The 23,316-nt window shown below is 44.1% G+C and overlaps 9 protein-coding genes across 9 annotated transcripts; 2 read left to right on the forward strand and 7 right to left on the reverse strand.

The window, feature by feature from the left end:
* Positions 1 to 1,653: 1,653 nt before the first annotated feature.
* Positions 1,654 to 2,470, reverse strand: GGI43DRAFT_384764 (uncharacterized protein; the record flags this gene model as incomplete). Its single annotated transcript, XM_083203561.1, has 2 exons — positions 1,654 to 2,000; positions 2,053 to 2,470. 2 exons carry the CDS (start codon positions 2,468 to 2,470, stop codon positions 1,654 to 1,656), a joined length of 765 nt encoding a protein of 254 aa, XP_083059418.1.
* Positions 2,471 to 3,844: 1,374 nt separating this feature from the next.
* On the reverse strand, positions 3,845 to 5,544 carry GGI43DRAFT_407764 (tyrosinase family protein). Its single transcript, XM_083206274.1, has 3 exons — positions 4,408 to 5,544; positions 4,250 to 4,347; positions 3,845 to 4,190 (listed from the first exon to the last, which is right to left on the reverse strand). Exons 1-3 carry the CDS (start codon positions 5,141 to 5,143, stop codon positions 4,008 to 4,010), a joined length of 1,017 nt encoding a protein of 338 aa, XP_083059419.1. The 5' UTR covers positions 5,144 to 5,544; the 3' UTR covers positions 3,845 to 4,007.
* Positions 5,545 to 6,517: 973 nt separating this feature from the next.
* Positions 6,518 to 7,359, reverse strand: GGI43DRAFT_384766 (glycoside hydrolase family 12 protein; the record flags this gene model as incomplete). The annotated part of the gene is made up of 3 exons (XM_083203562.1): positions 6,518 to 6,567; positions 6,618 to 6,970; positions 7,022 to 7,359. The coding sequence occupies 3 exons, from the start codon at positions 7,357 to 7,359 to the stop codon at positions 6,518 to 6,520; spliced, it is 741 nt and encodes a 246-aa protein (XP_083059420.1).
* A 1,266-nt stretch (positions 7,360 to 8,625) lies between these two features.
* GGI43DRAFT_423527 (pectin lyase fold/virulence factor) lies at positions 8,626 to 9,951 on the reverse strand (the record flags this gene model as incomplete). The annotated part of the gene is made up of 3 exons (XM_083208254.1): positions 8,626 to 9,128; positions 9,186 to 9,258; positions 9,319 to 9,951. 3 exons carry the CDS (start codon positions 9,949 to 9,951, stop codon positions 8,626 to 8,628), a joined length of 1,209 nt encoding a protein of 402 aa, XP_083059421.1.
* A 1,391-nt stretch (positions 9,952 to 11,342) lies between these two features.
* GGI43DRAFT_77959 (bZIP transcription factor) lies at positions 11,343 to 12,979 on the reverse strand. Its single transcript, XM_083210298.1, has 2 exons — positions 12,641 to 12,979; positions 11,343 to 12,586 (listed from the first exon to the last, which is right to left on the reverse strand). Exons 1-2 carry the CDS (start codon positions 12,852 to 12,854, stop codon positions 11,826 to 11,828), a joined length of 975 nt encoding a protein of 324 aa, XP_083059422.1. The 5' UTR covers positions 12,855 to 12,979; the 3' UTR covers positions 11,343 to 11,825.
* On the reverse strand, positions 12,847 to 14,656 carry GGI43DRAFT_428210 (NADP-dependent oxidoreductase domain-containing protein; the record flags this gene model as incomplete). Its single annotated transcript, XM_083208925.1, has 6 exons — positions 12,847 to 13,679; positions 13,733 to 13,927; positions 13,989 to 14,102; positions 14,162 to 14,305; positions 14,363 to 14,441; positions 14,498 to 14,656. The coding sequence occupies 6 exons, from the start codon at positions 14,654 to 14,656 to the stop codon at positions 13,384 to 13,386; spliced, it is 987 nt and encodes a 328-aa protein (XP_083059423.1). The 3' UTR covers positions 12,847 to 13,383.
* A 705-nt stretch (positions 14,657 to 15,361) lies between these two features.
* GGI43DRAFT_407770 (uncharacterized protein) lies at positions 15,362 to 16,871 on the forward strand. The gene has a single exon (XM_083206275.1). The coding sequence runs from the start codon at positions 15,845 to 15,847 to the stop codon at positions 16,829 to 16,831; it is 987 nt and encodes a 328-aa protein (XP_083059424.1). The 5' UTR covers positions 15,362 to 15,844; the 3' UTR covers positions 16,832 to 16,871.
* A 1,596-nt stretch (positions 16,872 to 18,467) lies between these two features.
* On the reverse strand, positions 18,468 to 20,869 carry GGI43DRAFT_407774 (multicopper oxidase domain-containing protein). Its single transcript, XM_083206276.1, has 6 exons — positions 20,535 to 20,869; positions 20,419 to 20,474; positions 20,183 to 20,353; positions 19,952 to 20,122; positions 19,747 to 19,878; positions 18,468 to 19,676 (listed from the first exon to the last, which is right to left on the reverse strand). Exons 1-6 carry the CDS (start codon positions 20,724 to 20,726, stop codon positions 18,557 to 18,559), a joined length of 1,842 nt encoding a protein of 613 aa, XP_083059425.1. The 5' UTR covers positions 20,727 to 20,869; the 3' UTR covers positions 18,468 to 18,556.
* Positions 20,870 to 21,376: 507 nt separating this feature from the next.
* GGI43DRAFT_407775 (EthD domain-containing protein) lies at positions 21,377 to 22,466 on the forward strand. The gene is given in 4 exon segments (XM_083206277.1): positions 21,377 to 21,419; positions 21,439 to 21,904; positions 21,964 to 22,160; positions 22,232 to 22,466. 3 exon segments carry the CDS (start codon positions 21,731 to 21,733, stop codon positions 22,287 to 22,289), a joined length of 429 nt encoding a protein of 142 aa, XP_083059426.1. The 5' UTR covers positions 21,377 to 21,419; positions 21,439 to 21,730; the 3' UTR covers positions 22,290 to 22,466.
* The last annotated feature ends 850 nt before the right edge of the window (positions 22,467 to 23,316 follow it).

The following is a 23,316-nucleotide window of genomic DNA, read 5'->3' on the forward strand; positions in this document are numbered from 1 at the left end:
ACCTAGATACTATTCCTAAGGTTCAAGATAGACACTGTGGCTGCTTTCTATATTTGACTGCATAAATTTAACCCAATACACATTTTGTAAAGCTCCGGATCAGCCAAATCCAGTCGAATTTGAGGAGCTTATATCAATCCATTATTGCTGCAGCTGTATTGACCAAGGCAGAATTGCAAGCGGGATAACATGCTACACGTGACTCTGCTGTCAGTACCACTCAGATGGAGAGCCTACAGTCTCCCAATTAAAAGCATCACCAAAGCACATTGTTGATGTGATACTTACTGTTCACAATGCAATCACGAGGTTGAAGTCATCCGCGCAAGTTTCTCCAGCTCTATTAACAACAACTCTCAGTCAAATTTGCTCCTCAAACATTAGGTCGAAGAGTCTCCCGCAAATTTCCGGTGTAATCAAAACATTTCGGTTTATGAGAACGCATGGTTAAGTTTGTTTACCATGCATTAACTGTCAACAGTCTCCATTGCAAGCATGATAAAATGTGATTTCTAACACCAGACTCAACAACAACATAACCCTTTTCAAAACGACATGCCCATTCGGTGGAAAGAAAACACCTTCGATCTACCACCATAATTTGCATGTGATGTGCGGTGGTATATTTTATACGTCCTCCGTAAAGCAGCGCAGGGGGCCCCGTAGATCCAGCGATCTTCCACTGCCTTTGGAAACAGCTACATACAGACAGCCAGGTAAAGCTAGTGTGAGTACGCGCTGATTTTATAAGTCTGCCACGAGTCCGCCACCCTGCGACAACACTTCTACAAGGTACAGTACTGCAAACTTGTAGTTCGCCCCTAATTTACCCCGCATTCGGAGATCAACGGTAGTACTGCTGTGGAGTCATATGCCAATCAAGGGTGGGTAGCATCACATGAGGGTGGCAAACGTGGCACTCTCCGATCTTAGCGCCGGAACGTACCACCAACTTTCGTCGGCCGAATATAACGAGGGCTAGGAGATTAACGAAGATATTATTGTTAGAGATCGGATATATCAGGTATAAGGACTATTTGAATGGCGAATCGCATAGGAGGTTTGGCTTTTAAAGACATCAGTTGTCAGCTTTTTACACTAGTGCAATTAAGCATATGTACTGTATGATCCCACTAGATAGTAGCCTTTGGAAAGGAATACCTAGTATGTTTATTGTTCGTATAACGCTACGCTACCGATCTGAGAGGATTTACTCCTACCCTTTAGCTACTAATGTATCCCAGCCTCTAATAATCTTAGTGGACTAACTTATAAGATTCTTATATCCTTAGCTAATTTTGGGCTGCTGATTATTTAAAAGAGCCAATGGTGGTTCAGGGTAGGTTTTGAGGACGGGCTGCAAGGGTCCTGTGTTTAGTCTACTGTTGTATGTACTTCGTTTTGCGGTGGTTCAGCGATCGCAATTATACTCCAGCGGAAAATAAATATGGTAACCGATGCTTGGTCTTCTTAAAGAGGCTTGAGGGGCAAAGAATTTCGGATAAAAATAAAGGGCATGAATTTCTATAACTTCTATGCAATAAAATTAACAAAAAAGTTGCCCACACCAGGTATTCAATTTAAAAAACAGTTAATCTCTTTGCACATTATTTTGACCTTCACTTCCACACCAATTATATATATATAAATATCTTACGGGGGCGTGGGAGTTACAACAGTAGGGTTAAGCACAGCACATCCCTGGCCATTAACATTTACGGTTATCTGGGCAAGGTTGTCATGACCATTAAGACACGCGCCACCAGAAGCAACCATGTTCGTGCCAGTGAATCTAACAAATTCAACATCCTTGGATTGGCAGTCCTCTGCTTTGAAATCGGTACCGTTGAATCCCACGCACACTTGCTTGCCCACCAAGTCAGGTCTGAATCCGTTGCTGAATGATCTCTGAACAATCATTACGTCCTCGCCGTTTAGTGTGGAAGGAGTAAGTTGTCGGTCAGCTGCCTCGTTAACGCAAGCAGCATTAACGATCTCGCCTAAAAAAAAACAATTAGTCGGGTTATATTAGAGAATGGATTATCTGCTGACCGTTATTCCTGAAGGTGAGACACTCGTTTCCAGGCACGCCTCCAACTTCAAACAATATCAACGTCTGGCCAGTGAAGCTACTGGCATTGGCATTGCTGGCAGCGTTGTTGCTAGTATTGGCATTGTTGGCAGCGTTGTTACCAGCATTGGCATTGCTGGCAGCGTTGTTGCTTGCATTGGCATTGTTGCCAGGCTGGTCATCAACCTCTCCGTTACAGCCATTGTTCTTGCCTTTCCTATTATTGCGACCGGTCTCTGTCGCACGAACTTCGACAGCGGGGACTTCAGAGATAGGAACAATATTAGGAGCAGGGGCACCGATCTGGCGGCCGCGACGACGCCTGGGGATGGAGCGACGAGAATTCTGGGCAGTGGCGCAGGTGGCCGCGGCAATAGTAAGAAGAGTCAAGAACTTCATCTTGATAGACGTTAAGATAACTTGTTTTGAATGAATGTGTGTAGAGATTAAAGGAATGAAATAAATGGACCAGCCGTGTTGAAAGAATTGAAGACGTAGGAAGATAGAGTCGGTACCAGACCTGGGGTTAGAGAACAACAACAGTAAACAGTGTCGCCCCTCGAAATTATTTATATATTTGTGATAGACTTAGCGGTAATCTCCTTTGCCGCCGCATCTGATGTTAACTCGTATTTCCGTTGATTAAACTCCTTGAAAGCATGGCTGCCAAACACAGACTCACTAACCCTAGATTGTTAATGCTCCGACGAACCCCATTCTATTGTTTGAAGTTTGCCTCGCAGCCCTCCTCGACAAGGGCCCTGGATTTTCCTTGGCGCTTATGTTAAATCACTAACCGAGCTTCGGTTGAACATAATTCTTAGAGAGCTAAGATATAGGGCATAACTTAGGTGGGTTAAGCTAATTATTCCATCAATTTCCCTAAAGCAAAGCTGAATAATATAGCCTTGGTCTAGAGTACGCATTGTTGTAGCAGCACTGTCCTCAATTACATCCGCTGTCTATGGAGTAATAGCGTAGGAGATAGCTAGCCCCCCCAAGCTCGGAACCTTGCCGAGTCCCAATTTTGCTTTCTAGGGCCTTTAATGTAAAGGCATCCGCAGCCAAAGATGGATCCCAGGAGACCCCTGGTTGCGCCAAACCCGCTGCGATGAAACTTTATCGGTTACCGAAGTTGCCGAGAGACTTACCATGTGGCCTAAACCCTATAGTGTAAATACCCAATTAAAAACACCCCCTTTACAGAGCCAAAAGTAAGCGCGCCAATTTTTCTTAAGAAATATTATACTGATCTATCCTTTATACAATAATGGCGTCGACTTAAGTTGGTTATAACGCGTTATGCACAGAGGTTCTCAGTACGAAATAGCAAAGCACCAATGCAATGCATAGCTTAAACAAGGTTAAATTAATTCGGCAATCTTCCCAAATATATGTGAGTTTTTGTGAGAACACAAGGTTGATAACTATGAAGTATCTTGGATTGAACATGGCCTACTATATCTAATAAAGTTACTAGCCACCATTTGAAGAAGTTTTGATATATATTTTCTCCGCGGATGCACCCCTCTTTGCTGTCTGGATAGCTTTCATATCTAGGCAATGGAAGTCAATATAACCTAACAGCATCTTAATCTTAATCAAAAGCCTTTCCAATTTATTCAATTGCTGAATACACATTTGCAGCAATCTTCCTTTCTATGTGCTACAGCCCATACTGTCTCTTGCTTTCACCCCTGCAACCTCTCTTGATGTTAGCATGAGACCCTCACAGAAGATAACTCTTTATAAAATAAGTAGAATTGATAAATATTACGGCTTCATTATATTTTAATTCAATGTCCTCTTTATCTATGCTTGCAACGGATTATAGTATCTACATGGTTGCTCTCGAGTTTATTTACAGCTACCCTTTCCGCCGCGCCGTTCTGGGGCCTTCAATAAGTCGGGCTCAAGCCAATCGCCAACCAAGGATTTACATGGACGAGTAGGTGTAGCATAGAGGCCCAGCTTGGATGTCCATATAGTCCTTGACAATGGGTTCGGAATCAGCGAGCTCCAGGATAGGCATAGGGTCGTTAATTGAAGCATGAATAACTTTGTTGCGGTCCTGGAAACCTGTGTAGTCAGCCAGACGGGTGGCGTTGCGGCCCTGCCACTACGGTGGTTGTTAGAAACTATTCTTTGACAATGAAACAGAAAAAGCTGGAGGCGTACCTTGGCCCAAGCGCGGTCAATGTTGCTGTGGTGCATGAAAAAGAGAGGCTCGTTGGGCGAGGTGGCGGGGCCCATATCCCCAAAGATAACGCTGTGAACTGTAGGCGTATTAGTATATTCCAGGTAAGACAAGGTAAGCAAAGCCTAGAAAGACAAACTTTGTGCATGCGGCAATCCCTCAAGCATATTGGCCATCTCGGAAAATTTCTCAAAGGCATAGATGGTATCCATGACTTTGGAGTTGTAAGCGGATGCTTGCATGTCGCCAATAATGAGGTCGCCGTTTTCATCATTGCCCTCACCACCATTGAATGCGCGCGTGAAGCAGTGCAGGCGGTTGCCAGGGTCGTTCAAATTGGGCCATCCCATACCCAGTGTCAGGTTCGTATTGGCAAAGGGACCATCTACCACGCAGCGCTGGAAGCCCGGCTCATCATTGCTGGTACTTTTGCCGTTACCGCCGAAGCCTGTGACGGGGTCAAAGAGAGGTGAATTAGGCATGTTCTTGGCGTCGGCGTCAATACTCCAATCCCAGTATGGCTGTGTACCGGTGAAGCCGCACTCTTTGCGTAGCAGGTCTTCGTGCAGCTGCACATACCAGCGATGCCATGGGAGAAAGTTGGCTACAAAATGAATTTGTGTGTTGAGGGTAAAGTGCGTGTACACCAAGTCGTCCATGCGCGTAGTGACGGCATCAATGGCGGCGTACTTCTCCTTGGGCAACCCGCGCAGGCATACAGCAGCGCGGAGGTACTCGGCCTTTTCGCTGTTGGTAAGCTCGCGCCACTCCTTGCGGACCTCTGGGTTGGTGCAGGAGCTACTGGCACGAGGGAGGGTGCTTGCGGCTGCTGCCACGGCGAGGGAGATGGCGGTAATGATTGAGCGAGAAACCATTGTGATGAGAAGTGAGCGTTGATTAAACAGTGAATACTGGTTTATAGTGAAGAACTGCCCAAGTTAAGAGCTAAAAGAAGACGAGAGAGCGAGCGATGGCGAGGAAAGAAAAATCCATATATGTTAAGAACAACCTCCTCTTTATAGATCTTGTCTTATGAGATACCTTGCTCTGAAAGGAGCTTCTCTCGAGACGCCTCTCCCTTTCGTATAGCGAAAATTAGATACTCATTGAGCATCTTGCAGCGGCACTCACTGGCGTCGGCATAACGAACAATACAGTTAGTAGAAGCTGCGGTAGTCTACTATCTTCGCTCATGCCGTCGGCTCTTGATCCTATGCGTGTGTGATTCGTATTCAAGGGTCCATGTCCCTCAGTTTGCTCGTGTTCTGGAAGTCCTCTCCTCGGCTTGAGAGCCCATTCGTAGTGGGGGCATTAAAAGACTGGCTATCTAGCGAATAGAGTTGTTTTTATGGCCTGTACAGCCCCGGACTAGTCTTTTTCAAGGTATAATATATAGGGTGCCAAGCGTGTCTAGCCACACTTTTGACAGCGGAGTATCTATGAAATACGAAAGGATCGTTCCTATGCATATTTTTGCTAAAAATAAACCTATTTAGTATATATGTCTTAGACGATGCAATCCCTATTGCTTACTTCTTAGTTTTAGGACATTGGACTGAAAAAGAGGTGTGTGCGAACATAGCAACAAAAAAAAGAGGGAAGCTGCCTCTAGAAATCATGATTGGTCCATAAAACAGAACACAAGACTCATGTCGGAACTTGTCTGCATTGGGGAGTCTTTTCGAGCGCTTCCAACAAAGTACCTATTTCAAACACCGCCCACTTAAGAGGTAGCCAGTGGATGGCTACCTTTATGCCCCCTAATTCAAAGTTCGAGACTATTCTTACCGTTTCGTTTCATTCGTATAGCCAAAATTCTGGAAACTTAAGCATCTAATGTAGAACGGACGAGAATTCCACTTCCAATAAGTGAACCACACCCTCTTCCCCCTTCCATCTTCCCTCCCCCTAGCATGATGCCCCATCCTTTTCGTATCAAAGAAAATGGGAAATCATTTATAATGGGCAGCCGCTTAGGATAAGCACCTACGTGGCAGTGTCTCCATAGAAGTTACTTTGGGATAAGAAATCACATTTCAGACTCAATAATAAATTGTCCACGACCTAACTATTCTCTGGATTATATCTCATGTCGACTTGGGTATTCCTGTCTATTTGCTATCAGAATAGTTTATGTATGGTATATACTTTCTTAATTTCATTGTATAAGCACAATATTTGTCTCAATTCTATTAATAGATATGTATGTACAAAATTAAGGGTGGATAGTTTAGATAACCTTAAACTATTCATTGAACAGAAATAGTATATGCAGTTGTTTTAAAGTGGGCATTGGTGCCTGAAAACGTTAGCTAACTTGTATTTGAAAGCTATAGGACTTGAACATACCAGAGAAAGGCTCGGTTCCGGCTTGAAGACTTGTGACAACCATACCGGCACTAACGCCTTCGTTTGAAGTCAAATAATTGAAAAATGCCTTTAGATCGCCGTTCCAGTTCTTAATGTTACTTGGCGCAACAAAAGAAAAGACTGTTGTATCGCCATTAGGGCCTTTGAAGAGTTTCCACTTTGTACCAAGAATAGTGGGTGTAGCAATTGGAGTACTTCCAGTGGACGAGATTGGGCCTGCTCCACCATATGAACCAAGCCAGATCATAATTTCGTACTCGTTCTTCGATGATGCGGTTGGGGCGAGCCACAGATCAAAAGATACATCTGCTACCATATTTGATCCAGTATAACTGATAGTGACTTTTAGCATTAACCAACTGAGATATATTAGGCCAACGTACCTCCAAGTCCATGTTGTAGGGATGTGTTGAATGTCAGATAGCTTCCTGTTAACCTTTTCCAGGGCCACGTTGGAATAAGACTTTACATGTCCGGCGCCCCCTGCCCAGCTCCAATCCGTCGACCACTGTACAGAATTGCCATTGAGAGCGGAAAACGTAGTACACTGAGATCCCGATGTAGCAGTATTGGCACCCCAATTATTATGATAGACAGTATATGGGCCTGCCTGGGTACTACCAAAGGCATCGCACCAGGTTGTAGCCCGTTTATCGACAATTGATAAAGCAACTGCTGTATTGGCAGTAAACAAGGCTGACACTAGATGCGTAAACTTCATATTTGCTTTGTAAGAGAAATAACTTCGTAGGTCTCTGATTCAGGAAAACACGAATGAAACAAAACAAATATATATATGAGGGACCGGTTTGGTTTAGAGGCAAACTTGTCTTGCTTTGTTACAACTGGCTAGACTTTGTGAGCATTATATACCAAATGTTTAAATTACAATGTATACCCAAATGGCTGTCGCACATATTCTTCTAGCCCACAGCCTGGTTCATTTCCATCAATAGGGGGACAATTTATTTTTATTACAAGGGCATTGACAGATGTCGTAAAATACAGGACCAAGGTAAATAATACCCCGCGCAGTACTTATTGCTAAAGGAGATCTGGTCCATAATATTTTCACTCCTGCGTCAGGCCTCAAGCAGCAAAGTCCGCCCTACCGCTCTTTGCCGCCCCGTCATCGTACCTGACTTCGATTCTGCTCGTATTAGTTTCATTTTCTCCACACAGTAACAAAAGGCCTGAATCGATTAAACAAGCTAACACGGTAACAACACTAAATGCAGGATAGTGTCAAATTGTACAGCCAAAGTCACCATATTACGGGTAAACGTTTAAGAGGGCATTTTGCAACTCGGCCTTGATAACTAAATGAGCTAGCTTAGCATTTAGTTTCAGGAGAATAGATAGACAAGATCCTTGCTATCAAACTCCTGTTAATATTACTGTAAACCTGGGCGAAAACCACAACCGCGGCTTTTGACTTTTCTGGGACAATTGGAAACAAGGAGTAAACCCTAAGCTTGTCAGAAGCAAATTTCTCTGATGTTATTTTTTGCTTTAAAAATTATTGCAAGGGTTGGATTTCCACTTTGTTTATGTAAAAGCATAGTAGTGTAACGTATCTTAGTGTACGAGGGCTTCCGTGATAGTACCAAGGGACTATTACTGCTGTATTATATCAAGTCTTTAGCAATGTAAAACTTTACATGAAGGCCAGATATAATCTCTCAATTATCATTTGTATATACTGTAAGAAGTAAATAACCCACCTCTATTGATTAATTGCTTGAAATTTCGCCTTGAACCTGGTACTAGTAGAGTCATCCAACAACCGGAATGTCCGAAGACGATTTCATGGTGCCCCTTGTTTTAAGGTATATAAAATTCTGCCTATATAACTCAAAAAAAAAAAAAAAAAAAGCGACCTACTAGCTAGCCAACTAAGTTCTTCTTCAACTCAGAATGTTTAGAGAAGAGGATTTTATTTCGACAAATTGTATTTTCGCTTCTAGCTCTTTCCTCTACTACATTATTACCAGGTATAGCAGCCAGTATCAATCCAATCAACGTTAGGCTGTGAACCTGTGGGTGTCATAAAAACATCTTTGGGTGTCCGATATTGTCTAGCCTGATGAGTGCTCAAGAGTTTTGTAATGTTACCGGCCAGACGTCCACTTTCATTGAAACCTGGCCCATAGTCTTTATACTCAGCCATTAAAGTCCCATTGTCGTAGTTTGATCCAGTGGTGAATGGCGCTCCTCCAGACCATGTTTTGTAGCCGGGCGGAATGATGCTTGCATCCAGTCTGGTATTTAAAAATACACTCCGGTGAAGATCATTCCAAGGTCGGCCGAGGTAACACTTTCCGACCATTGATAGTGCTATTGAGGAATTCGCTGCATTTACGAATGAATCGGAGATATAGATTCCGTATTTGTTTGGGAAAGTCGTGTTTGTTCCCTTCCAGGCAGTAATGCCACCGCCGCAGGATCTAAGAGTAAGGTTGGAATGCTGCACCCACCCTGTTCCAAAACCTGTCATGGTTGTGTCAAATTCTGATATCGCAAACTCATAATGCTGATGTGTCATACCATAAAGAAAATCTACTTGTCCTGCAATCTCATTGCGGTAGAAATAAGCATTTCCAAGCTTGCCGACGTAAACCTGGTTTTGTATTGGCTAGTCAGCCTGAGTTATTGATAGCCATCAAATTAACAATCTTACCGTGTCTTGATAGCTGTAGATACCGCACCAATAGAATCCAGCATTGGCATAACTTATGCTCACAGCTAGAGATTGAGCAGCTGCGTATTCAGCATATACGTTACGAAAGTCGATATTGTAAGCGCTGAATTTTACACAGCCGAATGGAGTATTGGAAGGTACTGGATAACCGGTAGGGCCGGAGCCTGTTAGACTGGACTCAAGGGTGGGTGCAACTGTTAAAACAGCTGTAAATGCATTGTCTGTGTATCTGCCATTGACATTGGCTGCGGCCCAATAGACTTGCACTTGGTTTTGGCTCTGTGATGTTGGATGACGCGTTTGACCAAGCAAAGTGACTGGCCCAGGGCGGGTGATATTCAGCTGCTCCGTGTAATTTCCAGGAAGAATCAAGATAACTTGATGCGACATGTCGTGAGGCAAAGATTCAATTGCAGACTGGATAGTGGTAAATTGCACATCATGACTACCTGATGCCGATACCAAAATAGTTCCATTAGGACAGCTAGTTAGCGGATTTGAAGTTGGTATTTGACAGTCAACATATGCAGCTGGGGAGGCTAAGACAATAGAGCTGAAAAATAGCACAGCCAGGCTTATCTGGGTGGCTAGATTCCACCAAGTGTTGCGCATTGCAAAAGCTTTGGGGCCACTGTGAAATAATTACAACGATTATGAGCGGGTAGAAATCGAATACTATCTTTTTGGAAGCAGCCAACTGCCAGGACGCGTATATTTAAAGAAATTGGCTCTGATTGCTAAATCACATCCAACCCAATTGCCCGATTATAGATCTTTCTAGTGCCTCATATTAATTGGTGGACAACAATTGAAGAAACTGTACTCCGCACTCTTTATTCTGACAAGAGTTACTTCGGACGCGACAGGCCTCATTTGCGGGGTAAACTACTAGCATCTGTCGATGCGATTTAACCATTATAGCTCAACTAGCGGTGTACGCAATGTTATTTGAATCATTGTGGGTTACTATGTGGAATATCAGAATGTCTTTGAGCAGAACTCTCTATCTATATCTCAGAGTATCTTTAGTACGATTATTCCTCTCCATTTTAATATCTATTACGATACATATCTATGAGATTTATACTCCAACTTAAGAGAGCAACGCAGGAAAAATATAAGGTTACTGGGCGGATGAACTTTTGAATGCATTTCTCTAGGTTTGTAGTTTAGATGAACTGAGAAATGCATTAGTTGTATTCAGCCTGACGGAAAATTATAACATTTTTACAAGTGGAGAAAGAGACATGAATACTCGGTGTGGGAATACCGACATGCATATAGAAATTTCCGTAATGCATTTATCCAAGAGCCAAACCACGTCATCTTATAAACACCTCAGTAAAATCACGTAGAAAATTACATAGGATGTTAATCGAGGAGATAGTACTGGGTATAGATTGCGTAAACTACTGCTACTCAACAAGGCTTTTACAAATCGAATTGACTAAACTAATATTTGAGTTTCTCATGCTTTGCAGAATACTTGCTCAGCTCAGATCAACTATAAGGTCTTGGTGATATATATGTATTAAATTGGCAGAATAAAGACTGAAAGGCATGCAGAAGATGATAAAATGGACAGAGGAATGCTGTGTGCTCTTGCAGCTCTGGAGACACTGTACCACATGCCATTATCGAGCAGTTCACGAGCAGCAGTAACTTGAATGCTGCTAATGGTAATGCTAACGATATGACTGGTGCGCTAGATGCGACGCATGTGGAGAAACACTAGTTATGTGCATCAGATCGGGATCAAGTCCAGCTGAAGGCGTTTATGATTAGCACCCCACTCTCTATGCTGCATAACTCAACTAAGATTCTGTAAGAAAGGTGGTCAGCTTTTCCTTTCTGTCTTCACAGAATCGAGAACGCGTTCTCCGAGGCTCATTAAACCTAAGTAATGAAATATAGCAACATGTTATACAAAGGACAATGCGCTCGCCTCATATATCTTCAAATTCTAATGATAAGCGCTTCAATGGCAGCAAGGGTGACTGTAAGGAGTAGTCTGTGTACTTGGGGTGAAGATGACAAAATCGAAGACAAGTTAACAGGACAACTGACGATCAATAAATGCCGATAGTGTCGTGCTCTTGTAGGGATCGTGCCTAGGTGACAACTCTCTTAATAAGTTGCATGAGAGCTCGTGTATAATAAAAGATTCCGGGGACTTCCCTCATGTCTAAGGAAGCCCTCTTATATCCATTCTCTCGTATAGTTTCAGCATACGCTCCAAGAGCGTACTAGTCGCCGGTACATCATACACCGTTAACAAATCGGGGAGACTGTTACGCTCATTGACTTTTGCTCGCCCCGAAAAGCATCGTAATGACGACATTCATGGCCGCTCAGTCTGATGCCATGGCCCCAATTGACTTGATCCACAGGGTAATAGGACATGGAAGACTAAATCAATCCGTCCTGAGCACATTTAACCACGAAAATTGTTCTCTTGTCCCAGTGACAGCTATACAAGCGAATGCTCAAGGGGACGTCTTGAACACCAGTGGTCTCTCACCTCGGCTTGCACGCCAATAATTTGTTGCATCAATAAGCTCAACACAGCCCTGAGCTAGCCATCCCCATTTCTTTAAAAATGCAATGCTTGCTTCCCAGCCTCTTTCATCTGATGATTCTCCCCAGAGGATGAGAGATGGCTTTTCACACGTCCTGTTGTCTTGTACGTTGAGGAGGTCGGAACATAGTTCGTCCTCGTTGAAATATCCAGCCTCCAAAGCCTGCAGCATATTATCCCGCACACGTGGAAAAGGAAAGAGGTCGATCCAAGGGTGATGCAGTACTTGAAGCTGTAGGGCTGTAGGTTGGAGACACTTTGGACTTTGTGATGCTGGCCTTGCCAGGCTCTGGAGATGTGGGCCGTCATAGTTGAAAGGAGAAATATATTCATCTCGGCATAAACCCTCGACTGGAAATCTCATCTTTATGGCATTTCGCGCTAAGCCATTGAGGACGTTTAAACGGATGAGGGAAGCCAGCTGTGAGGGTCGTAGAGCGCATATGGAATAATTCTCGTAGGCTTTTTGCATAAAGGCGCGGATTGCTGCGACTTTTTGTGGACAGGTTGGAAGAAGGTGCCCTGAGTCATATACCTGTAGTTCGAGTGCGCTGGCTGTATCCTCACCGTGAGTGGTTGCATGGCTGTGATTGGCATCCAGAGTGGGCATCCATGGCTGTTCCGAGAGATGCGATAGCTCTTTGTAATGCTCATACTTTCGCCTTTTCCCTTTGCTATGAGTTAGCCAGTGTCAAAAGCAGGGCTGCTTGGGGAACTACTCACGATAAGCCCTTTGATTGAGCCGATTTTGTCTCTTTTTTCTTTCGGCAGTGCTTGTAATACCAGTCCAATCGTCCTCCACCGGATACCGTACCTCATTTAAAGCCGTCCAGCTTAGGCTAATTGTAGCTGTGGATTCGTGTTGACCTATTCTATCCATGGCACCATTGCCAGAGTATACAGGTATTGGATGAAGAAGGGCTGTGGTGATCTCCATGCAACTGGCTGACAAGATGAGGGGCTAATTGTGGATATGCACATAGCACGTGGCCTACCACGGGACAGGCTAGAATCAAGCCCAGTGTGCCCTGATCCTGGCTTCTCTCTTCAATGGTTTTGAGTTGAAGCTAGATTGTTGGGCGATGAGTCGCCTTCTTTTTCTAGGCACATATTTTCGACCGGATATCTGCAAATGCCATAGAGTGGCGCCCCGCCGGGAATCGCGCTGCCGGACGCTAATGCAGCTGGATGACATACACTAAGCCTCATCAGTTGGCGCTATCGCTGCCGCCGAGTGAACTTCGAACGCACTATACGATTCAACGCGTTTGGTGCTTCGAGCCAGAACAAAGAGCTTCAGCTCACACAGATTTGTTGGCATATCAGGCTGGCTTGCAGCACCCATCACGTCATGAGGAGACTGGAACTGGATTTTGGCCGAAGGGTTCTTTATTTGCTGCACCCCAAAGCATGACGAGTATCCCGAGGAAGAACATACATGTATCTACATATAGATGCTCGACCCTCTAATGTCCCACCAGCGCCTGCGCGGCCTCAGAATACCTGTTTCCGTGAGGCTTTGCACTATCAACAATGGCCCGGATCTCCTTGAGCTCCTCTTCTGTCAACTTGATCTCTCGTGAGGCCCAGTTCTCCTCCAGTCTGTGTGCCTTCGTTGTACCCGGAATGGCAATCATGTCCTGCGCTGCCACCCACGCAAGTGCAATCTGCGGTGTCGTGCACTTCTTGCGCTCAGCAAGCTTCTTGAATTCCTCGACGATGGCGCGGTTCTTGTAGAAGTTTTCGCCCTGGAACTTCGGGACTGCAGTGCAAATATGTTAGCATGCCACCAGGCGATAAAGCCGCGAAGCTTACCTGTTCGGCGAAAATCATCAGGCGCAAAGTCGTCGGGGGTCTTGTAAGGGAAGTCGTCGACGAGCCATCCATGACCCAATGGGCTATATGCCACGTAGGCTATGCCCAATTCCCTTGCAGTCTCGATCAAGCCATCCGTCTCGTGCAGTGTCTCGAAGGCTGAGTACTCGGCCTGCACCGCATCGATCTTGGCAACTGTGCGAGGGTACATGTATTTAGCTACTACATAGTCAAAAAAGGCTTGGGGTATACTGACTCTCGTTTGCTCGGCGTAGGGTAATAGCAGAACACTCAGAAAGACCGATATACTTGGTCCTGCCTGCCTTTCGAATGCCGTCAAGGGCCGGGATTGACTCCTTTAGAGGGGTTTCTGAATGTAGCGTGTTAGAAGTCTTTGCATCGGGCCAGGGATGCTAAAGGTCGGCATACTCGGGTCAATACGGTGAAGGTAGTAAAGATCAGGAGTGAATCCAAGCCGCTCAATCGTTCCTTCAATGTATTCTTGAATGTGAGCTGGAGAGTTGGAAACTGTGCGCACAGGCGTATCGACCACGAAACCGCATTTAGAGGCAACTAATGAGGGCGGCTTGTCAGAACGGAAGTCTTCATCATCATGTATCGATAACTTACTAAAGATCTTGTCACGAACGTTGTGCTTTCGAATAAAGTCTCCCAATAGCTTCTCATTGATACCATTTTGATACGCCACCTGGTCTCTGTTATCAGCAGTCAAGATCTCCATCATGTGGGAGAAACGGGACTAACCGCCGTGTCCCAAAATGTGCATCCTAACTCCAAGGCTTTTAGCAAGACCGGCTCAGCTTCTTCGTAGCTGAGATTGTTTCCAAGACCAAAACTAAGGCCCATAGCCCCAAAGCCAGGGATGGGTACTTCGGTGTTTCCAAAAGGGAGAGTCTGAACCATTTTGAACGTTGGAATTTTACTGTATACGACTGTCTTCTGCTTTAAACGCGAGGTGAATATTATCATCAGAACTCAGCATGCGAAGGGGTTCTTATAGACACCGCGGAAACAGTAACAAGATAGATATCCCACCCAGTGAAGCTGATGCTTCGCATACCTAGCTACAGACATTATGTCACTGGGTGGAACCGCGAGGCGTCGCAATGAGCGATATTGTGACAACTCCGGCGGCAACACGTAAATACGAAATGCTGCGTCGAAACTTGTAGACCGCTGCTCTAGGGGAATACCAATTTAAGAACAACGTACACTCATAGGCAGGGTAGCGTGGTACAGAAGTCAGTTGGGACCGTTCTATTATCAGCTCCGAAACCACTCCGTACATGTTTATCAATCTATTACTGTGCTTGTAAAACGGATAATACAATATCATATGCGACCTCAAGATACTGCTAAGCTTGTCAAAAGTAAATAAAATAAACATACACACATGGATTTATTTATAACTTGAACAACCCACTGGAGAGTTCTTTCTTCTCAGGTGTGTCTGTATCATCTCAGGTCCCCTCTTTTCCTTATACCCACTTAGCAGCTCTAGGAGGATAATCCAGTTGCATTAGCGTATATACTAAATGGGCTAAGCACATCGTGTAGCTCCATCTCGACACCAGAGCGATTCATTCCTTACGACTCACAAACTGCGGTGGAAAACGAGTCACAGTGGCTTCATTTCTTAGCCAGTGCTACCTTCTAATCCCGTTAACCCCGACTTTGCAAATTGTTTCGGTATTTGTGGATTTATTGTTTGGTGGCTCCGTCAGTTGGACAGAGTACAACGCCACACCCTCTGCTAGCGCCTCTTTTCAGACTCAGGTGGATAATTTCTTTCCTCAGAACCTCACGAGTATGGTGAAATGACGAGAGGCTCATCTCTATAAGTGCGGTATTTCCAGTCCCACTATATTGAACTCAATACAATATGAAGTCACTTGGATGCAATTGGGTTGTGCGGGTGTATCGATTTTAGTCATAAGAGGTACGAGATTTCCCGCATCGTAACTATATATATCTGACAACCTGGCCTATGGTGGTATATGCCGTTTTTATCTATCTTGGTAGGCAGCGAATATATCCGACTATTGATTCCACTTGGGTACAAGTCTAGTATAATCTCTCTCTATTATCACTATGGCCGACCAGTATGTGAAAGTCCATGAGTCTCCTAAAGGCCCGGGAGACTCCCGTCCTACAGCCTTACAAATCATTCAAGATGAAGGTCTCGAAGGCAAATTTTCGGGAAAGATTGCCTTCATCACTGGATCCTCTGCAGGCATTGGCGTCGAGAGCGCGCGAGCACTGTACGCTGCAGGAGCCACACTATATCTGACGGCTAGGAACCTCGAAAAGGCAAAGAAAGCTTTGGGCGAGATGGCCAGCAGTGATCGCGTCCACCTTTTGGAGCTTGAACTCGAATCACTTGCCAGCGTACGCTCTTGTGCCGCCACGTTCCTGTCAGTGAGCAAGGTTTTGAACATCCTGATCTGCAACGCTGGTGTCATGACACCCCCCGAGGGCCGTACAAAGGACGGCTTTGAGACTCAGTTTGGCACAAATCATGTCGCTCATTTTCTTCTTATCAACCTGTTGATGCCTGCCTTACTGGCTGGCGCCAATTCTGAACGCTCCTCTCGAGTTGTTGTTCTCTCCTCTGTAGCCCATCGGTTCGGCGAAGTCAACTTCGACAACATAAACTTCGACAACTGCTACGATCACATGGCCGCATACGCTCAAAGCAAGACAGCTAACCTGTGGACTGCCAACGAAGTTGAGCGACGTTACGGCTCGCAGGGTGTTCATGGGTGGAGTGTCCAGCCTGGTGCTGTACTCACTGATCTCGTGCGTCACATGTCCAAAGACCAGCAGTCCGGCTTAACGACTGATCCATACCTGGCCACTATATTAAAAAATCCTGACCAAGGAGCCGCGACGAGCATCTGGGCTGCTACTAGCGCAGCTCTGGAAGGCAAGGGTGGTAGATATCTTGAGGACTGTCAGATTGTTGAGAAATGGGTCCCTTCTGTCGGCATGTGGGGACCGGGCTATGGAGAGCATGCGTACGATGCAGAGAAGGCGAAGAAGTTGTGGGAGAAGTCACTTGAGTGGGTCGGGCTATAGATTCATTTATATAGCAACTATATTACGTCTATGGAGAGTACATACTTGAATTCTTATAATCAGTTCGAATACTCGAGTTCGGATATTTAGATCCCATTCAAAGGATTTCTCGAGAGCTGAAATTCATGCTCTTCATTGATAAGATGATATCTGACAATCGCAATGAATAGCCAAGCACTAATGCGTATTGTATATTCGGATTATATGCTTCCTTTCACATCATTGCTGTTGCCTGGCGACGAGTTTCCGTCTTCGGCGTTCACGGGGTTTTGGTGCAGGCTCTGGGTGGAGATACCAGCATCTCTCTCTTTGGTGTCCACTCTTGTGGCAGTGACCACATGTCATCCTTGGACGCGTAGCTGATAGGCTTGCGTCAGTTCTTTTTTGGCTGTATTCCTTTTGTTCCGCCGCTTGAATAACTTCTTCAAAGGGAACCACTCTTTGTATAACCTCATCTCCTCGCCGTTCTGGTAATAATCTATGTGTTTCGCAGAAAACAGCGCTGAATAATTCGTAGTTACTACCGAGGCCCTCAAGAAACCTCATAATGAAGTAAGGTTCACTGATCTGGCATGTGGCGTCTAATTCTTTAAGTTCATCTCGAATCCCAAATAGTTTCTTTGGGAGTCTCTGACACTTGTGCAATCATTGAGTGTGAGGTACTTATAAATGTGATTCAGCCGTAAAAAGGCAGCGGTTCCACGAGGCTTGTATTTTTATTCCAGAGCCTCCAGAGTCAAATATAGCGTTTCAATCTCCTCGAATCGGCCTCGGACTAAAGATCCGAGGCGATCGCGAACGATCGCGAGCATTTGCATTTGGCGCATTCTCCATGGTTTCACTCGTTTTTTATAATAATTATCCGATTCTTCTGCGCGTTGCATTGGCTTCTCTCTATTCTGCTTGAGGAGGTCACCGAAGTCGCATATCTCGATTATGTAAGGTATCTCTCGAATCCACTCCCTCCAGCCACTAGATGATTAGAGCCACTTAATCGAATTCAGATCGATTATACCACCGATTGTTTCTAATTGAAACATACTATAGGTAATATTCGAATTTTAGCTCTGAATCTCCAGACTATATGTCTTATAATACCAAATCGATGAGTGGATTCGGTTGTCAATCTTCCTCTTGGTGAATTTGATAGTTCATTAAGGCAACTGGGCTGTGCTGATAGCGGCGGTGTCTGTATTTTAATCCTTAAATATCGGGACTATAATACTTTGGAAGAGATGGGGATCACTAGGTAGTATAATTATGACGACAAGGTGGTATCTGATTTTGGATGTCTTGTATTCCTAACGTAGCGTCTCCGGCGGTTTGGTTGATTGGTTCGGTGAGGTACGGGGGCTCTTAGAGTAATCTGCTTACTTCAGCAGTTTAAATGATTGAGGACACAAATCTTTATTTTCCACGATTCATTCAATAACCGTTTAATTCTTTTTGGCAGCCCCAAGTCATCGGATGCTGGAATTGCTGGGAGGAGAGTTTATCCCTATCCTGCCAGTGGAATTTCAAGGGGTCAGCTGAGGTTTGGCCCTTGCTTTATCCCTTGCAGTATGAGTTGGCTAGTTCATGGAGCTAGATGGTTACTAGTACCTGGGTAGGTCTTTTAATCAGATTTAATCTTAATGTCTGAGCTTAGTTTGCATTTCCTGTATTTATTGCAAAACATAATAAATGTATATTAACGCGACTTTCTATAAATCCTTCTGCCCGCTGTTAGTCGAGGTGATACTGGCTTGGGATGTTTTCTGGCCATGCATCCACGCCGTCCATAATAACAATACCCATGCCACCCATCAAATGAAGCTCAATATGGCAATGGAATAGCCATGGCCCGGGGTTATCCACATAGTATCTAAAAACGTTCCAGTAAGCCTCTCCAGTTACAGAGAAAGACGTGAGCCATGTATCGCGCAAGCCAGGAGTCTCCAAGTTAAAATCCTTGGGCCGTTCTTTAATCGCCTCCTCAACGCTGGTATAGTTCCAAACACCAGTTCCAAAGCCAATTCTCCACGTTTTACTGCCGTGTTTATGGATGAAATGCTCGAAAGCTGACGTGTCGCCAGGCAGGGTCGAAACCTGCAAGATGAGATCAACCCAAGATCCATTCTTCGTGCGGATCACTAGGTTATCATTTTCGGTTCCAACGGTTGCATTGGGATAGAATAGCAAAGGGTTGTTGTTTTGAAAATCAACGGGATATAGGTACTTGGTGTTCATAGTATAATTGTATGGTGCCCCAACGCGACCAAGCGCCATCAGATGCTCCTCATCCGCCTTACCTGGTCGAGGTTTATTCGCAGGCCACGGCGTCATGTGGTCCGTCTCCAGTTGCCATGGAAAGTAGGAGTTTTTCTCAACATCTGGTGTCACTGGGTTGCCTCCAAATGACAAATACGGCTTCTCCGATGCCTCTTCTTGCCAATGTCCATCGTATATCATTTCAGCAAATCCTCCCAATACTTGTGAAACACCAGAGTTGGGAATGCGCATCGTGTACTTTCCTGGCTTTTTATCAAGTTTGACCATAATCGAGAACGTCTCGCCAGCAGACATTACCATGGAGACATATTTTTTGGGATTAACGTAGTTTCCGTCAACTTCGTACAACCAAAATTCGTGGTCATCGATGGAAAAGGCAATCTGAGCGATAGTGGCGGCGGCTACAATGTGCATGCTGACCCAGCCATTGTTCTTTTTCGGATCAACAACTATCGATGCATTTTCATGCTTGGATGGGACACAGCCTTCCAGAACGCGTGGTGGTATTAGATCTGGGCGTTTAGTGACGTTCCAAGGGCCGCCTTGGATTTGATCAAGAGTTGCTGGGAAACATCTGGTCGTAATCAAGTCAGCACTGTGATGCAAAAAAAAGACACTAAAAAATTTCCAGCTCTATTGCTTACCCTTTATCTGAGACCTCTGTACCAGGTGGGAAAGCATCTTCAACTAGACCTGGAGCAAGCTCTGATTGGAGAAATTTTTGGCCGGGGCAATAAACCTCTCCTTTCCCGTTAACTAAAATACTGTCAAGGCAGCTATTACAACCGTTAGTCGCATGACAGGCAAGGAAAATAAAAATGACATATGCAAACGCTGGCCATAACTTACAAGATAAGCATGCCCGAATCAGTCGATATTTTCCAGTACTCATCAGAAGTATACTGGCTCCAATCAGATACAACTAGATATTCTGGATCGCGTGCGGCTTTTTCCATGGCTTCGAAATCTCTTGGATCGCCGACTATCTGGCTCCAAAGTCCTGTGCGGTTTTGCTTTGGTCTACGTACCCATTAGTTGACAAATATAAGATTAAAAGGGTAAAATATTGGGAATTCAAACCTGATATGAATTGCTCCATAAAGTCCATCAACGAGGGACATTTTCTCATGGGAGTGATACCAGTGATTTCCTGGAGGGGATGCTTTGAATTTGTATACAAATTCCTTTCCTGGCTGGATCGGGCGCTGAGTAAGTCCGGGTGTGCCATCAGACCAAGGAGTATTCTTTTGCCTAATAACAAACAATCTGTGTCAGTTAATCATTCACAACAATTAGATGGAAGGTGCTGATCGTACTCAAGGCCATGCCAATGCACGGTCACGTTTTTAGCCATGTTGTTAATGACAGTTACCTATTGGGCGACCCAAATTAGTATTGCGAAATGAATTGATGCAGAGGAGTAAATACTTACTTCGACATCGTCTCCTTCGTCCCAGACTAGTGTTGGACTAGGAAACTGTCCATTGGTGTGAATCACTTGTCTGCTCTGTCCATTTGGTGCCCCCTCGTCCCAGGTTATGCGCAGAGTTTCTTGAACAGTCTTTGCCCAAGCATTAGAGTAAAAAAGATGCGCTAATAGAAGCACACACGGAAAGTGAATCATAATGAACGCCGATGCTGTATGCTTGAATCTATATTGAACAAGATTGAAACACTTGAGACAAATGACAGTATAAGGATCTATTGCAATGTCGTTTTTATAGAGAAAGCACAAGTTTTTGATGGAGGAGTTGATGCTGAAAGAAAGTTTCTGTAGATGATATAAAAGAATAACATGGCAGTATAAGTCTATGTCAATTGATGATAAGATAGATTTGTTTGTTAGATTGATGCTTTCGTCAAAACTGAAATTTCCGAAAGCTGCTTTCTTCTAGCGGTTTCTACCGAGTGCGCATTCAATCATTTTCCGACCAGAGGAGTAAAAGTCGCTTCCATCACTCTACGCAATCAAATGATATAGAACGCTAGAATTATATGCCTAGACTAAATGCTAATGTGTATAGTAGCTGCCCACGTATACAATCAATGCAGGGCTGGATTACAGGAGTTGCTCTCGCTCAAGATCGAATTGGGATTAGCCTATTTTAACCTTTTGCCGGCAAAAAATTCCGAATTAGGCAGTTTGCGAAAATTAGGTAGTCGCTGAGCAACGCCAGGCATACAATTGAGCAAGGGCGCAGGCATTACTGACAGAAGAAATCTATACACATCCTCCTGAATGGATTATTCTAAAATGCCATATAGTAGGCTAAAGGCTCAAGTCCTTTATGATGAATTCAGAATCGCTTTTTTGAACGCAGAATTGGCCAATGAATGCAGAATTGGCCAATGAATGCAGAATTGGCTAATGAAAATGCAGAATTGACCAATGAATGCAGAATAGACCAATGACGAATGCAGAGGTAGCTGTGCCGAACGCAGTGTTGCTTAAACATATAAAATCATTGCTAGATATTTGCATTAGGTAAGCTCATCTTTGTGCTTCTTGTCGTTTTATGTTTAGAGCTTCATTTATGCCTGGACGTATATTAATCGCATTGTCGGCTCGCTCCCTTACACAGCCTGGATTATTTTCAACGCAAAGATTTTAGCGCCTCAGAAGATCCAATGGCTATCACCGACTCCCTTCCCCTCCAACCCCAGCAGTTGTTATGTCTCACCATCACTGCATACCGCAAACCTGGCCTCAGTGAAACTGAATACCGAGAGTACATGACTAAGGTTCATGCTCCCTTGGTCAGCGGCCTTATGAAAGAATATGGAATTGTTCGATATAACATGGTGAGCCGTTTATTTCCTTCTGACATTATTGCTCAGTACAAGCACTTACACTTCTTTAGACCCATAACGACAGCCAGAGTCGACCGCTGCTTTTCCAGCTCTACGACCCCGAGTTCTCGAAACTTTCCGACTATGACTGTATTGTGCAATTCGTATTCCGAAATATGGAAGATTTTCTACGTATGAAAGCTGATCCACGCTTCTTGGAGAAAGTTGCTCCCGACCACAAAAATTTTGCCGACACTCTCAGGTCAACGTAAGTGAACGGCTATATAAATCTGAATACTGCGCAAATAAAACCGATATTGACGATACTACCACTATTAGTATGACCATTGGCTACTTTGAAGAGTTTTTGGATAACGGAGAAATCGTACCAAAATAAATACTTTTGTATTTAGTGTTGCGTTAGGCCTCGTCTTACATAGCAGTAGCCTGGTATTAGGATACCAACGTAGGGCTATGAGGAATACCTGACTGCCTGCAATATATGTTACGGGGGCTGCCAAGATAGTATCAAAAATACAAAAACGCTTCCTAGCGCAGCAATATTATACTCTAATAGCTTTTCCACTGTGTGTGAAACTAAATATTTACATAAAAGAGATATCTATGTACTACCAGCTAATTGAAAATAGAATCAGAGTTGTTGTGACGCTTAACGCGACATGTATTCAATGAAACGAGTGCTAATACCTAGGTAAAAAGGTAGTCAATTTATAAAGCACCCGGCAAGTATGTATATACTCCTCGAGATAATTTTATAGTGTGTGCCTAAATTAATGCACTCACTGATGCATAATAATAATTCCTAGGAGGATTAATAGTCTATGCCAATGTAACGTGGTATTATGTTATTTTTAAGAGTCTGTATTAGTCATTGAAGTAAGGGGGTGAATATACGTTAATATGAGCTAAATGTTCTCTGTTTGCTCTCAAGACGGATTGGATGCTTGCGTCGAAGGGCATGTTCATAACTACCGTTCGTGGTGGAATGTATGTCTTTGGTTTAGAGTACATATTAACTTTCGTTTTAGCTTACAAATGATAAGCCGGTATTTCCATAGATGCCGCTTTCGGCCCGGCCTGATATAATGGGCCCCAGATGTCTCGAGCCATGCGAAATCCAAACGTTTCGAAAATTAATACACATTTTGTTATTGTCCATTTATTATTAGCTTAACATTTTAACGTTCCGTGGCGATTTCATATTAATAAAGAACTAAATACACGAATTGCAGCATATTCGCTTACTGATCAAATATATATTCAAACGCAGCCAATTATTTGCTCCCTTCTGAGACATATTTTTCTATAAACGGCGAATTAGATTTATTAACATTATACAATAGCCTTTTTATGCCTAAACGCTAGTTCATGTCTTATTATGTACAGAATACCCTAATTTTCTA

The sequence above is a fragment of the Trichoderma evansii genome (assembly GCF_050947405.1).
Source record: "Trichoderma evansii strain SZMC 28006 chromosome Unknown GGI43scaffold_13, whole genome shotgun sequence".
Lineage (NCBI taxonomy): Eukaryota > Fungi > Ascomycota > Sordariomycetes > Hypocreales > Hypocreaceae > Trichoderma > Trichoderma evansii.